General features: G+C 52.1%; 3 protein-coding genes across 3 annotated transcripts; 2 read left to right on the forward strand and 1 right to left on the reverse strand.

Annotated features, from left to right (window-relative positions):
- Positions 1-801: 801 nt before the first annotated feature.
- On the reverse strand, positions 802-3,076 carry F5J12DRAFT_891056 (uncharacterized protein; the record flags this gene model as incomplete). The annotated part of the gene is made up of 6 exons (XM_051747449.1): positions 802-951; positions 1,016-1,108; positions 1,162-1,551; positions 1,604-2,386; positions 2,443-2,522; positions 2,572-3,076. 6 exons carry the CDS (start codon positions 3,074-3,076, stop codon positions 802-804), a joined length of 2,001 nt encoding a protein of 666 aa, XP_051601934.1.
- A 255-nt stretch (positions 3,077-3,331) lies between these two features.
- F5J12DRAFT_926551 (uncharacterized protein) lies at positions 3,332-5,458 on the forward strand. Its single transcript, XM_051749387.1, has 8 exons — positions 3,332-4,033; positions 4,275-4,442; positions 4,504-4,728; positions 4,792-4,821; positions 4,872-4,926; positions 5,010-5,030; positions 5,076-5,232; positions 5,292-5,458. The coding sequence occupies exons 1-7, from the start codon at positions 3,766-3,768 to the stop codon at positions 5,224-5,226; spliced, it is 918 nt and encodes a 305-aa protein (XP_051601935.1). The 5' UTR covers positions 3,332-3,765; the 3' UTR covers positions 5,227-5,232; positions 5,292-5,458.
- A 3,861-nt stretch (positions 5,459-9,319) lies between these two features.
- On the forward strand, positions 9,320-12,300 carry F5J12DRAFT_549692 (ARM repeat-containing protein). The gene is made up of 13 exons (XM_051740019.1): positions 9,320-9,815; positions 9,883-10,530; positions 10,584-10,777; positions 10,837-10,917; positions 10,977-11,139; positions 11,187-11,233; positions 11,295-11,364; positions 11,415-11,538; positions 11,590-11,764; positions 11,810-11,885; positions 11,932-12,029; positions 12,082-12,091; positions 12,146-12,300. The coding sequence occupies exons 1-13, from the start codon at positions 9,483-9,485 to the stop codon at positions 12,164-12,166; spliced, it is 2,040 nt and encodes a 679-aa protein (XP_051601936.1). The 5' UTR covers positions 9,320-9,482; the 3' UTR covers positions 12,167-12,300.
- Positions 12,301-12,762: the final 462 nt, after the last annotated feature.

Consider the following 12,762-nt stretch of genomic DNA (forward strand, 5'->3'; position numbering starts at 1 on the left):
CCCTATCGCTGCGCTGTGTAGTAACGTACTTACCTAGACGTCGACGATCGCTCTACCCCCTACCCGATGAAAAAACGCACATTTGACCAAGGGCCAGTGCATACATATGTATAACATGTCCCCACGAAATCGAGCAAGTAATACATAACGGGTATTTAGCCCTATCTATGTGCTCATGTAGCGACGTACTTACCTAGACGCCGATGATCGCTCCACGTCTCCACCCCGCGCGATGAAAAATGCGCACTTGACCAAGGATCAGTACATATGTAGATTAAATAAGGCACGTTTACTCAGAATATTCCTTGCAGAACGTTTGCCCATCAACATGCGAAACATGTATGATTAGTACTTATGTGCCTACTCCGAGCGATGATTTGGTGACCAGAGACTTAATAGTCAAAAACGCGGGAAGATGAACGATGTCGATGAACGATGTATATGAGCTGGGTTCACCAAACTACAACATATATGTATGCATATCTGCTACGTACTATGTATGTGGTATGAAGTGGATGCATGGTACTTGTATGTATGTATGCACGGATGTGTGAATGTATATACATTTGCCTGTGCGCTTGCCTGCATGCGTCCGTGCGTATGTAAGTATCCCCCCTCGCACACCAAAGAAGGAAAAAGGAAAATGCGTATGTGGAACGACCATAGGTCGTAGAGAGGTATCAATATGTATGGTTCAAAACACGATAGCACAGTGAGGACGAGCTAGAACTCCAGTAGTCGACAGCAAGAGAAAGCCAAAAAAAAAAAACAAGACAAGACAAGAACACACCGCAGAAGTGCTCAGTCCCTTTTTGACATCACGAACGCACCCTCGAACGTGACCGGCTCACCAGGGTGCGACGACGTCCTCCAGTTCCCAACGAGCGTCTGACCACCGACGACGTATCCCGTGAATATCCAAAGACCGACATGCGGGGCACCGGCGTTGGCCTGCCACGTTCGACGAGTCAGACAAAATAAAATAAAGGAGGGGAGACGAAGAAAAGACACTCACGGGAACGCGCACCAATGCGATTAATCCATCCCATTCCCTCACGCGGCCATAGAAGCGATATGGATGCCACGCCTGAGCATGCCTTTCGTCCGTCTACGACCGCACAGTTGGCACAGAGCGGGAGCGAGCAGCATGGAATTACTCACCTCGCCTACGAGCACGATATCCATGATACCATCGCACTTCCTCTTCACGACGAGCTCATCTCCGTCATCGACAGACATGGGATCGTCCTCTGCATCGTCGGCGTCGCCCTCTTCCTCGGCATCCTCTTCGTCAACGACATCCATATCCTCGGCATCATCCATCCCGTCCGGAAGCGGTGCCGCTGCAAGCTCGTTATCCAGCACTTCGAGAAAATGCGCATCGTGTTCTCTAAATACCATCTCCGAGGTTCCACGATACAAACATCCCCGACACGTTGTCTCGTCGTGCATAGATCCATCGGGAACGTATTCACGATAGCGCTTAGATTCCTCGACGAGGCGGTGAGGAGCAGTTGGGTCTTGGACGGTATAACTGAGAGTGAGCTCGTTCTGTACATGTACATTAGACAATGAGACGAGAAGAGAAGGGAAACGGACATACCTGATGCTCGAAACGCCGCATGGACGCTGGGAACCATGCATTATGCTTTCCATCCTCCATCTTACCGGCAGGAACAGGCTCGTTGGAGGCGACGTCCATACACACGTACTCACGAAGGCGCATAAAGACTGGTGCTACTATGACTCCGAGGGTTTGTTCGTTGAAATTAGGAGGCATCTGGGGGATCTGGAGGAAGGTTTCGAGCGCAGTGTCGTCTGCAACGAGCATTCGTCCTTGCCATAAGCCGGACATTGTTCCAGGGGTATAATGCGAACGCTTGAGGGAGACCGGCCTGAAAACGTCGGTGCAGTCGACCAACCTGTTCCAATCGTTGTCCCACCTCGCACTCGGTGCGTTGGCTGCGCGTTGATCCGCTGTCATGGTATCCCAGCCCCGAATACCCTCTGACCAGTTACCATCGGGCCGCGTCGTCGGGAGAAGCTTGGCGACTTTGTTCGCGTTGAGTTCGTGCACGTCTTCTTGCGTAGGGCCGACCATAGTGAGACCAAGCTGGAGGGCATGTTGGCGGTTGCGAGGGATGTGAGGCGGTACGGCGACGGGGAAGACTTCCGTTCTAGATATGTAGACAAGTTTTGCGGCGATAGACGCAAGCGGTATGCCGATTTCCAAGTCGGACACGGAGTAGAACTGTGCTCTGTGATACCGATCGTATAGGTAGTGGGGGTATGGGCCGTGCACAGTAGGTACGGAGTGTGGAACGGTGTTTATGTCGCGTGAGAGCGGCAGGGAGAAGTGGATATCGGGAGCGAAGGCGGAAGGGTACTGTCATGGCAAGTGAGATACGAGGTCCAAGACATACCCGAACCATTGTGACGCACCCGAACTGGCATGACTACGAAAGGCAGCATGAGTCTGATCATCTGTGCCCGCTGAGGAGACGACTCCGCTCGAAGTCGATCTGTGTGCAAGGTTAAGGAGTTCGCCTCGGCATTAGTAGCAGTACACACCTTCGGTGGTTGTGAGCCAGAGGAGCCACAAGGCAAGGGAGTTGACGGCGTTGTCTGCGGGCCAACCGTTCCGGTGTCCGTCGTAGAGATGCTCGCGGACAAAGCGGTCTACGAAATCGGGCAAGCCAGCTGCCTCGAGGCTTGCACGGTTCTTCCCGTCGTCCTCTATGAGCATGAGGTACGACGTCCAGAACGTGTGGCAGAGGTCGTCGGCATGGATGTCTCCCGAGCGGATGCGGGCGAGGGTATGGGTGTAGCGCAGAAGCTGGGCAACATAGGAAGACGACTTGGCAGCTTGAGGGCCGAGGCGACGGGACACAGAGGAGACGTCGTAGTGCGATGCGAAGTACGAGGCGAATATGTGGGGGTTGGTGGTGATCCCGAGGGAGGAGTTGAGATATCTGCAGGTGAGCTGGAGCGGGAGGAGAGCCTGGATGCCATGAGCATCGGCGAGGTTAATCGCAATGCGCTCGATGATTTCGAAGGGGAGGGCGAGCAGAGACATGGCTTGCTGGGAGGCAGGGGAGGGGCAGGGGGACGAGGGGAGCAGCCCAGGGTGATGGATGATATACGGACACCGCTCGAGTGCTGTTACGTGTATCTCCGTCAAGGCGGAGAGATCTCGCATGGAACGGAAGATCTCAGTACGTAAACAGACATCTTCGATCCAAACAGAATCTGCAGTCGCCGTTTCAATGCTCTCATCACATCTCAGACTCAGCGACTCGGGTGCGAACCTCACACGGTCATATCCCTCCCACACCTCATTCATTCCGTATGTTTCGGGCTCAGAGGCCCATTTGGCGTGGTTCCGAACTAATATCCAGGTGTCGACCAGCGTTGCAGGCGTCCTATCTAACACATACTTGCACCCACCACCCCTATCCGGTGCACTCCCATTCATTTTTCATTTAGGCATTCTGATGCGGCTGCCATGACGGCCCTGTCCATCCTTCCTTATGAATGAATCAAGCCTGTGCTCCTTGATAGCACCGTTGGCCATCTTCGTGGCATCATCATGAGTCCGGTCGGGACGGTGTTGCGACCCCATGACCTGGTGGCGATAGAACACCCCAGACCTCATCTCATATCGCTTTCTCAAGTCACTGGCATTACATGGCCTACTGTCACATATGTGCAGTCTGGATCCCTGGGTTTCCTCCACTCACTCGATTCCATGTTTCCCTTTTCTGAATGGTCGACTTTTCTGCCGGGCTATCCTATTTCCCGGAAAGACCACTGAATTACCCCTTTCGACCAGATAGCCCCCATCCCACCCATACGCAGCCCACACGGCACGAATGCTCCGATTCAGCGTCTCCACTCTCCCTTACCGTGGTCATGTCTACCTACTTCGATTCTCAACGCTATCCTTTCATCTCCGTTTTTTGGCCCTCAGTTCTGCGGTTGGCCGACATAGCCCGGGTGATCATCTTGGCAGTGGCGCCCGCCGTTGGCACTGGTCAATGTCCCGTGTCCCTGGGGCCCCTCGCCTCGTTCTCAGCCCTAACTCTCCGTTGACGCCCCACCAACGATATCATCCCAGCTCATCCCCTTATGTATGGCTGCGGAAAAATCACACTTGCCAACTATTTGCCATACACGGAGTTCGCATTACAACGCGATATCGCGCATCACCAAATATCACCACAAATCATTCTACTTTTGTGATACCCGTCGCTGAAAGACCCCCGCAAAAACAGAGCACACGTACACGTGGTACCGAGCGATCAAACCTTACCTTGTTTCTTGTGCGGACGTTGCCGAGGCGCGCGAGTTGTCGGCGGACCAAGGGCGTGTACATATGTGTGCGCCCCACTCGATTCTTGAGGCAGGAGTTATCCAAGGAGTCAGAGGGTCGGAGCGGGCAGGTGGGTCAGCAGGCAGAGAGATGTAAGACGCGCGCGTAAGGCGCCCTCGTTCTACATTCAGAATCTGTGCCTGGCAGTAGCCCCTCTTTCGTGTCTCGATTCCAAGACCGATGGGATTGTCCATCAATCGAATTCGATCACGGTTATCAGACAGACAGGTCTTCAAGGATCGAGATGGAGAGATGTCGCGGCCCTCGCGCAGGTGTCGGTGTGAACGCGGCGTGTGAACGGGATCTTACGATGATTCTGCAGATCGAATCTTTTCGTCAGAGGGACCACTCTGGCGGTGTGCACGTACAACGTTAAGTATTGGATAATAACGCGTGCTGCCTCATTTTTTTCCCCACAGTGTGTGCCGGTGAATATTCAGACTCACGAAGTGAGATGGTATCTGAGCAATTCACGCACAAATATGACGGGGGTTCCCAGGGTCGACGGGTGCCACTGACGGGGAGTGGAGCTTGATAGCGATCGCAATGGAATCGTAAGCGAGGGGAAAGGGGGGAGGGGTGGAGGAAATAGTAACTGTGCTGCCTATTTCCCCCCACAGTGTGTGCATTACAATAGCTGCACGTTCAGGCTCGTCAGGTGAGATTCAATCTCAATCTGAGCGATTCACACACAACTCTGCAGGGTCGACGGGGTATCCCTGATGGGGACGGGACTTGGTGGCGATCGTGATGGGTCCTTAAGCGAGGGGAAGGAGGGGGAGCAACGAAGAGGGGGCCGTGGAGGAGATCATAAGTATGTAAGCACTGGATTTGAAACAAAAGATGCGTTATAATGCCTGGTAAGTACATATGCGTGCGGATCCGGTGTAGCTTATCAACATACATGCATTTGTACCAGAAGGCGCGAACCGTGATCCTGTTGAAGCGTTGATCGCGGCGGCCGTCCAACGTATCGAATCCTGATAACGAATAGAAGTTCAGATGACTTTAATACAACAATATACATATGTATGTGTGACTTGACGCCATAGGGGATTTAGCCCCTGGGTAGTTACGGACGGCCGCCGTCGCCGTCGGGTGAACGGAAACAAACGGAAATCTTACGTCCGCGAAACGAAACAAGCGAAAGCTTACATAATATTGCCAACCCTCCAAGATGATACGCTTGCAACGACGGTCATCAATTCGGTCCCCCTTCAATATTGAGTCAATACCACCGACAGTGGGGTCTGATAAAATAACACATACACACAAAGGGCTCGCGAAGGTCGTCAGGGCGGGTAGTTGTGGTGTGCCTGACTCAAAGAGCTCCAAAGTTAAGTTATGAACCGCGGCAGCAGTTCGGCTTCGACTCTCGACCGCTTTTTGCTGCTAATATAGGTTAGTTGTTGTAAGTTGTGCTCAGCTCATCATTTGCCAGGTTGCCTCATGGGGGTATCATGGGGAAACTAATAGTAACTCGTCGGTCGTTGGCCTCCTTTTTAATTAATTGCGGCGTTTGCTGTCAGCGAAGTGTCGGCGGTGATGGCCTGACATATTCATATTCTGTGGTGACTAGGCGCCCTTTCTCGCAGCTGCCAATACGTAGCTTGATAACCTGCTGACTTGCTTTCTTCTTTTTTCTTCTTCTCTCTATTGTATAGGTTTAGACTAGACGTTGACAGTGGCGGCGCTGTCTCGTTGCATTGTCTTTCAAAGGCTTTTTTTTTTTCTTGTTCATTTTTTGACGTCAGCGCGTGCCTATGATATACCTGACATTAAATCCGAACGCATACGGCCTACGCATCTCCTTCCCATGGAAAAGAGAGTTGACTCGGGCTTCCTCAGCCTTCAGGGTCATGGACTGCGGGCGCCAGGGGGGTTGCATGCATACGTGTGTGCATAGGTGGGTGGCTGTTTCAGTTTCGTTAAACCGTTCGTCAGGCATCGACTTCTCATCCCGTTCGTTGGAGATAGTACATAGTTCTTTTCGACTTCGCCGCGTCCAGGAACCACACTCGGTGACTTCTTTCAGGGGAACCTGGCGATGCTAGTGGTCCGCTTCTGTCTAAGGGTCGTAATGAATTGCCACTGCAGCGCGACCTTCGGCTCTATGGTTGGGCTTTTACTTGTTCAACTCTCACACTTATCACTCTTGGACGCCGCCGCGGCCACCGTATCACAAGTAGAGAAGGGATCCCAGTACCGCCCAGTGATAGGCTTCCTAAGGGTCGTGGAACTGCAAGGTGTTTACAGTGCGACTTTCATGGTGCGTGGTTTATCTTCAACTGTCACATTTATCACTCTCTTGGACGCCGTCGCGGCTACCGTATCACAAGTAGAGAAGGGATCCTAGTACTGCCACTGATAGGCTTCCTAAGGGTCGTGGAACTGCAAGGTGTTTACAGTGCGACTTTCAAGGTGCGTGGTTTATCTTCAACTGTCACATTTATCGCTCTCTTGGACGCCGTCGTGGCTACCGTATCACAAGTAGAGAAGGGGTCTACTACGAACCTTCAAGTCTTCAGGCACGCTTACGCTTTGTTGATCACGTCCGGGCATCGCATCGATGGTGCTTACTTGCTACTCGCGGGAGCCTCGGTTCTGCACAGACATGCGTCGCGTCGACTGCATTGCATTGACATTGAGAAGAACGGGTTTTTCCCGGGGGGGGGGGGATCAATGTACTGCCAGCGATAGGCTTCCTAAGGGTCGTGGAACTGCAAGGTGACCGCTGTGCGACTTTCGGGGTGCGTGGTTGGTTTTGGTCGTTTATCTCATTGCATGCATATCTATCGGAGTCCGGGACTTTGACTTCGCCGTGTTGAACTGCAGGATGCTGGTGCGGCTTTTGGCTGTATGGTTGGTTTTGGTCGTTCAACATGGTCACGTATCACTCTCTCTTGAACGCCGCGATCACCCTGTCACGATTGAGAAGGGGTCTATTGCCAAATTTTCAGGCACGCGGATGCATTGTTGATTACGTCCGGGCATCGCATTGGTGTTTACTACTCGCGGGAGCCTCGGAACTGTGCAGACACGCATAGTCGACTTTTTTGGTCGTTCGTCTCCCTATATGCATCTATTGGAGTCCGGGACTTCGATTTCGCCGGGTTCGCATTTGTGGAAAGACCAATGAGAAGGGTGTGCTGCGACCTTTAGGCACGCGTACTTTGTGGGTTGCGCGTCCGCCCGCAGGAGGGTTCTGCGCAGAAACGCGTGGTACGGTTGCACTTTGCATGCACGCACGCATGAGATCGCCGTTGCCTTACTTCCATTCAGTGGGTGGGTGTGTCTATCTATTGAGTTCATTTCGAGAGCTAACCGCCCCCATGTGAATATGTAGTGAGTATGACACGAAGCACGCGCTTGTACTTTGCATACATAGTCGTGAGATCCCCGTCGCCGTACATGCGGTGGGTCATATCATATGTGCCAATTTCACTCAGCTAACCCACTCTTGTATGTCGTGAGTTTGGCTGTACGTTAACAAGGGCACACGAGCGCCAAAGGGGAGGGGGAGTTACACTGCTGCATACTCCATGTGTCGGATTCGCCTGTAAAAATGCACGCGTGCCTTGTTGATCACACCCGAGTATTGTATGGGTTTACTACTCGAAGGAGGGTTTTGATGTGGCATATTACACACCCATTACACGCTTGCGCTTGGCATGCATAGTCATGAGATCTCCGCCGCCGTACATCGGCCATATCATGCATGCCAATCTGGCAATTCCATTTGGTGGGTAGGTGTATCTGTCTATTCAGTCGTTTCGAGAACTGACACCTTGTCGTGATTTGTAGTAAGTTTGCGATACGTACGCTGTGTGGCAGGTAATGTCCAGAACTTCGTTCGATGAGCCTTCCATTGGTTCGATCTCTGCACTCGGCACCCACAGCAACTGCACTGTCTGGACTGTCGAATCGTTCAGATTCAAGCCTGGAATCATTGAAAGACCGAATTAATGATCCTTGAGATGAAGGTAATTCAATGCGCACGGCGAATATGGCTGTATTATCCCCATCTGCGGTAAAGTTTCAGAACCACTGATATCCATCCCATCAGTCATAGACCCTTCTCTGCGTCTCGACCACCCTCGAAAGGGAAGGAAGAAGCGGATTGGAAGCTAGGATAGATTGACAAGTGATTAAAAAAAAGGGGGGGGGGGGGGCCACGGGTGGCTGGCAAGGTCCACTGGCCTTGTAGAGAAATTTCCGGTTGTACTACGCGTGTTGAAGACGGCGTTTAGTTTGGGCTGAATGAAGGAAGTGCGTGCGTGCGCGCGTGCATGTGTGGTAGGAAGCGTAGCTGTTCGGCACCGTTCGTTTCTTCCCCAGCCCTTGGCCCATTGGAGAGCTGACTGCAAGTGAGTCCTGGAACATTCTCTCGTTCTCTTACCGACTTTTCTTTTGCTCGCGATAGAACCCGGTTACCATCGGCGACGACGAAGTGTATCATATGAAGATAGAACGTATCCATTCGATAGCTGATGATCGTCTTCCGGGAGAGCTTTGTACGGGACTCGAGACTAGATCCTATCAGACACTCGCATAAATGCATTTTGCCCTGTCTGTTTCGGTCGTGGGAAGAAGGGGGGCCGAGAGCCGTTGTTGGCGCCAAGCTGCACTGCGATGGAGCTCCAAATATGGGGCAGGTTCTAGGTACCTTGGCGGATCCTCCGAGTTCAAATTCTCTCTTTTGAGACCTTTAGCGCCCTTGGAGAATATTGTGATATATGCGCGTTCTGTGACTTTGTGAAGGGATGAACGGAGGGCGCTGCCATGGGTTGGCCAGTGTTTCTCAACTACTGGATGTTGCAGCAGGCGGAGCAGATGTATTGTGTGAGTGGAATGTTGCCAGGTGCCCGCCTTGTTCTCACTGCGTCGTTGTCGTCATTGTCGTCGTCCAACGAATGGGAGGGGGCGACGAATACAACCGCGGAGGAAGCAAAGAGGGCATTCCACATCTGGTCAAATCAACCCCTAAAAAGGAATATGAAGAGCGGGGACTCGGTGCAGACAAGCCCGCTGAGCGTATAAAAAGTGTCGATCCCATCCAAATCCCAGAACTTGTCTCTTTCCCTCGTTCCCCGTTCACCTCACAGAACTGATGCAGTCCAGCCCCCCACAGACATTTCGTCCGTTCTCTGACGACTACTACGATCCGCCGCATGCCAGGACATCCGCTGGTTCTATATGGGCTCCGAAGCAACAAGAAACAGAGTCTGTCTGGCCACCGCGTCTCGACGGCTTCTCGGGCAGCGGTGAAAATTTATCTATCCCCGCGAACGCTTTACACGATAGGTTTAGAGTGTTCGGAGGTGCCACGGGCCACAGCAAGGACATGTTCGGCCCTGCGGGGATCGTTAGTCCCCCTCGCAAAAAAGACATTGGGGCCATCGGAGACGGGAGGAAGAGGAAGAGCCCAGAGTTCGAGGATAACGTTCGTCGTCATCCTTTTTTCTTTGGCGCATATACGCAGACTGCTGATCGCTCGCGGACGTTTTCAGCATGTCGAACAGCTCTTGCGTGCTTTGAACTTGAACTCGCCTGTAGCTGGCGGTCAGGGTTCTGCATGCTCTCCCCCTCGTGAGCAATCAGCGGACGCGACCGGCGGCTCTCCGGACTTGTCTCCCACTTCGACCACGTCCACCCTCCTCACACCTACAGACCTTTCGCCCGCCAAGTCTCCATTCGAGTTAAAACTGAATGCACCCTACGAGGTACCTGCTGTACCTACTGTTAATGTGTCTTCATCTTCTCTCTTGCTCGAGCACGGCTTACCTTTGAGAAATCGCGAATATATGCTTTCCGCTACTCACAACAGCCCTCACGGGAGGGTTCTTGGTGCACACGTCCCATACGTTGTGCCCTCCAACAGTTTTGCGTATTTCGATCACTACGCGGAAGACAGTACTGCCATGCTCGGCAATCAATTGCTTCGTGAGGGGATACTGCCTCAACTTGGTCAGCGACCAGACGCCGCTGCGACTTGGCGAGCTCAGCAGTCCTACATCCCGGCCGACTGGTTGACGGAAGATGCATACAACAGACTCAACCTTTCGTCGGGTATGGCCACGGAGGACTCGCCGAAGTCCTCTCTTCCCCATATAGCGCTTGCTTCTCGTCAAGACTCAGCAATGCCGCTTTCTCACGAGGTCGGTGGAGCCTGTAATGAACCCTTTGCACCCGCTGATACACGATTTTGCAGCCCATCAACTTCTTGTCCCTGCTTCATCCCTCCTCCTCTCCCCCCTACCACGTCTTCGTAGCTCGCATCATCAAGTCTTCGGATCAGCAAGCCTCGATCTTTTTGCAACAGAAACTGAAAGTGGCCGATGTTGAAGAGCGGCACAAGATCGTCGATGCGATTTGCGCGCGAGGCTTCGAGATGATGTCACACCGGTAACTTGGGTCGCTCTCGGCATTTTTTGACTCGGAAAGGCTAACGACCCATTATGTAGTTTTGGAAATTGGGCTGTACAGAGGTGCCTCGACGTCGCGGCAACGCCGGAAGAGAGGCGCAAGATCGTTGCCTGCATGAGGTTTGGTTTGTATCCGCATCTTCGGTACCGTCCACTCACGCTTTTCACCACGTGTGTAGAGGTCGGGTCGTCGATCTCGCTACTAATTGCTATGGATGCCACGTTCTCCAAAAGGCATTGGATTGCGAGGAAGATATTAGGCTTTTGATCGTCTCGGAACTTCTTCTTGGAGATCCTGCGTTGACGCTGACGAACAAACACGCCTCCCATGTTTGGAGTAAGGTATGCCAATCCCAGCACTGCCGCGGTAATGGACCTGACAAAGTTAGATCATGGAGCTGACCTGGACACCTCCGGCGCCTCCGATCTTTGCATAGTATGTACTCTGCGCCCCGAGCTGCAGTGCAGATATTGATAGTTATCCACGCACTTTATAGCGTCAACAAGTCTTTGAAGGGCAAGTGGGCCTCGCTTGCTTGCCACGAGACGGGTTCTCTTGTCGTTCAGGTACGGTCATTATGGAAATTTGTGGTACAAGCATGCTCATTCACATACAGCATGCGTTTGAGAACCTGGAAGAGTCCGCCAAAGACGGTATCGTTGACGAGTTGCTCAATCAAGGTCCTGCCGTTTTTGCTGAGATTTGTAAGAACCAATGGGGTTCGTACTGCATCCAACACAGTGAGTTTTCGGACTCTCAGCGTAAAAGACAATGTCGTGATCGTTTCCCAGTTCTCGAGCACGGTTCGCAAAAGCATCGTCAGATGTGCCTCGACCATCTCATCAACGATTTGCTCGACTTCGCTACCAATGAACAGGGATTCAAGTCTGTCACGCGGGCGTTTAAGGAGGCTGACTCTGAGACCACGGCGAGGATGGTAAAGAGGATGTGCGAACCAGCAAAAGGGTATGAGGTCGCCAGTCTGCTTGTCCGTCATTGACATCTTGCCAGGGGTCGCCGTGCCATGATCGTGGATCTCGCCCTTTCGGTCACTGGAAGTCAACTGATTGCAAGCATCTTGCCCCAGGTATTTGTACGGCTTTTAGAAAGAACCAAATGTTGAGTCTTCGTAGGCTGACAACGACCAACGCGCCCTTTTGTATGATTGTATTCGGGGCCACATCGTGACTTTGCGCGGCTGCAAGACCGGCTCAAAGGTTATCTGGCTATTGTACGTCTCTTCTTTATGGTACCGTGCATCGAAATACTAATGCGGTGTGCAGCGACAGGATGGTTAGCGTTGCGATCTAATCCATAGGTTTGCCTCTTTGCTGATCTGTGATCCAGCGTGCGTACTATGGCTACTAAAGACATGATGGACCTTCATATATTCCATGGCCGAGGGGTATCCGTCGACTCCGCGTTCTGCCTTGGCCCTTTTCAGGTTCATATCTAGGAGCAAGCCTCGGTTTATCTTCCCTATCCATCACGGAAACTACGATTCGAATCAGTCGTACCAGCATCGTATCATTTCCACAACGAAAGCCCTCGCAAGATCCTGCTCAGTACATTCTACCTGCCGCCATCAAGGTCAAGTCTTCATATATCCAGATTCGATTCTCGCCGAACGATATCATGCATCCAACTGGCAAAGCATCAAAAACCTCATTTTATTTATGCTTATTTCGCACCTATCAAAGCAAACGCTTCTTCTCTCGTATTTCATTTACTTTTGCGCATCATTCCCGATCCCTTTCGTTGCCAAACGGGGGATTTGCTTCTCGTCCGGAATACGAGAGTTAAAGGGCGCTGTACCCATGTATGTGTCTCGATTTTCTCCATCAGAATTCTCAGCCCAACCATTGCATGGACCTTATATGCTGTACAATCAAATCACCTCATTGCAATTCCATAGACGTATGTATTAGAAGGTGTGTTCCCCACGTTAGGGCGTAGTTGTCAGG

The sequence above is a fragment of the Pisolithus orientalis genome, assembly GCF_024613125.1.
Source record: "Pisolithus orientalis strain OTSU chromosome Unknown F5J12scaffold_8, whole genome shotgun sequence".
Lineage (NCBI taxonomy): Eukaryota > Fungi > Basidiomycota > Agaricomycetes > Boletales > Pisolithaceae > Pisolithus > Pisolithus orientalis.

What these genes read in the sequence shown, in the direction of transcription:
- F5J12DRAFT_926551 (XM_051749387.1), top strand. Translation starts at nt 3,766, where the DNA reads ATGGTCGACTTTTCTGCCGGGCTATCCTATTTCCCGGAAAGACCACTG. An exon ending in TCAGAGGGACCACTCTGGCG is followed by an intron (nt 4,729 to 4,791) that starts GTGTGCACGTAC and finishes TTTTCCCCACAG; the next exon opens with TGTGTGCCGGTGAATATTCA. An exon ending in TGAATATTCAGACTCACGAA is followed by an intron (nt 4,822 to 4,871) that starts GTGAGATGGTAT and finishes GGGGGTTCCCAG; the next exon opens with GGTCGACGGGTGCCACTGAC.
- F5J12DRAFT_549692 (XM_051740019.1), top strand. Translation starts at nt 9,483, where the DNA reads ATGCAGTCCAGCCCCCCACAGACATTTCGTCCGTTCTCTGACGACTAC. An exon ending in GCCCAGAGTTCGAGGATAAC is followed by an intron (nt 9,816 to 9,882) that starts GTTCGTCGTCAT and finishes GGACGTTTTCAG; the next exon opens with CATGTCGAACAGCTCTTGCG. An exon ending in CGGGTTCTCTTGTCGTTCAG is followed by an intron (nt 11,365 to 11,414) that starts GTACGGTCATTA and finishes ATTCACATACAG; the next exon opens with CATGCGTTTGAGAACCTGGA.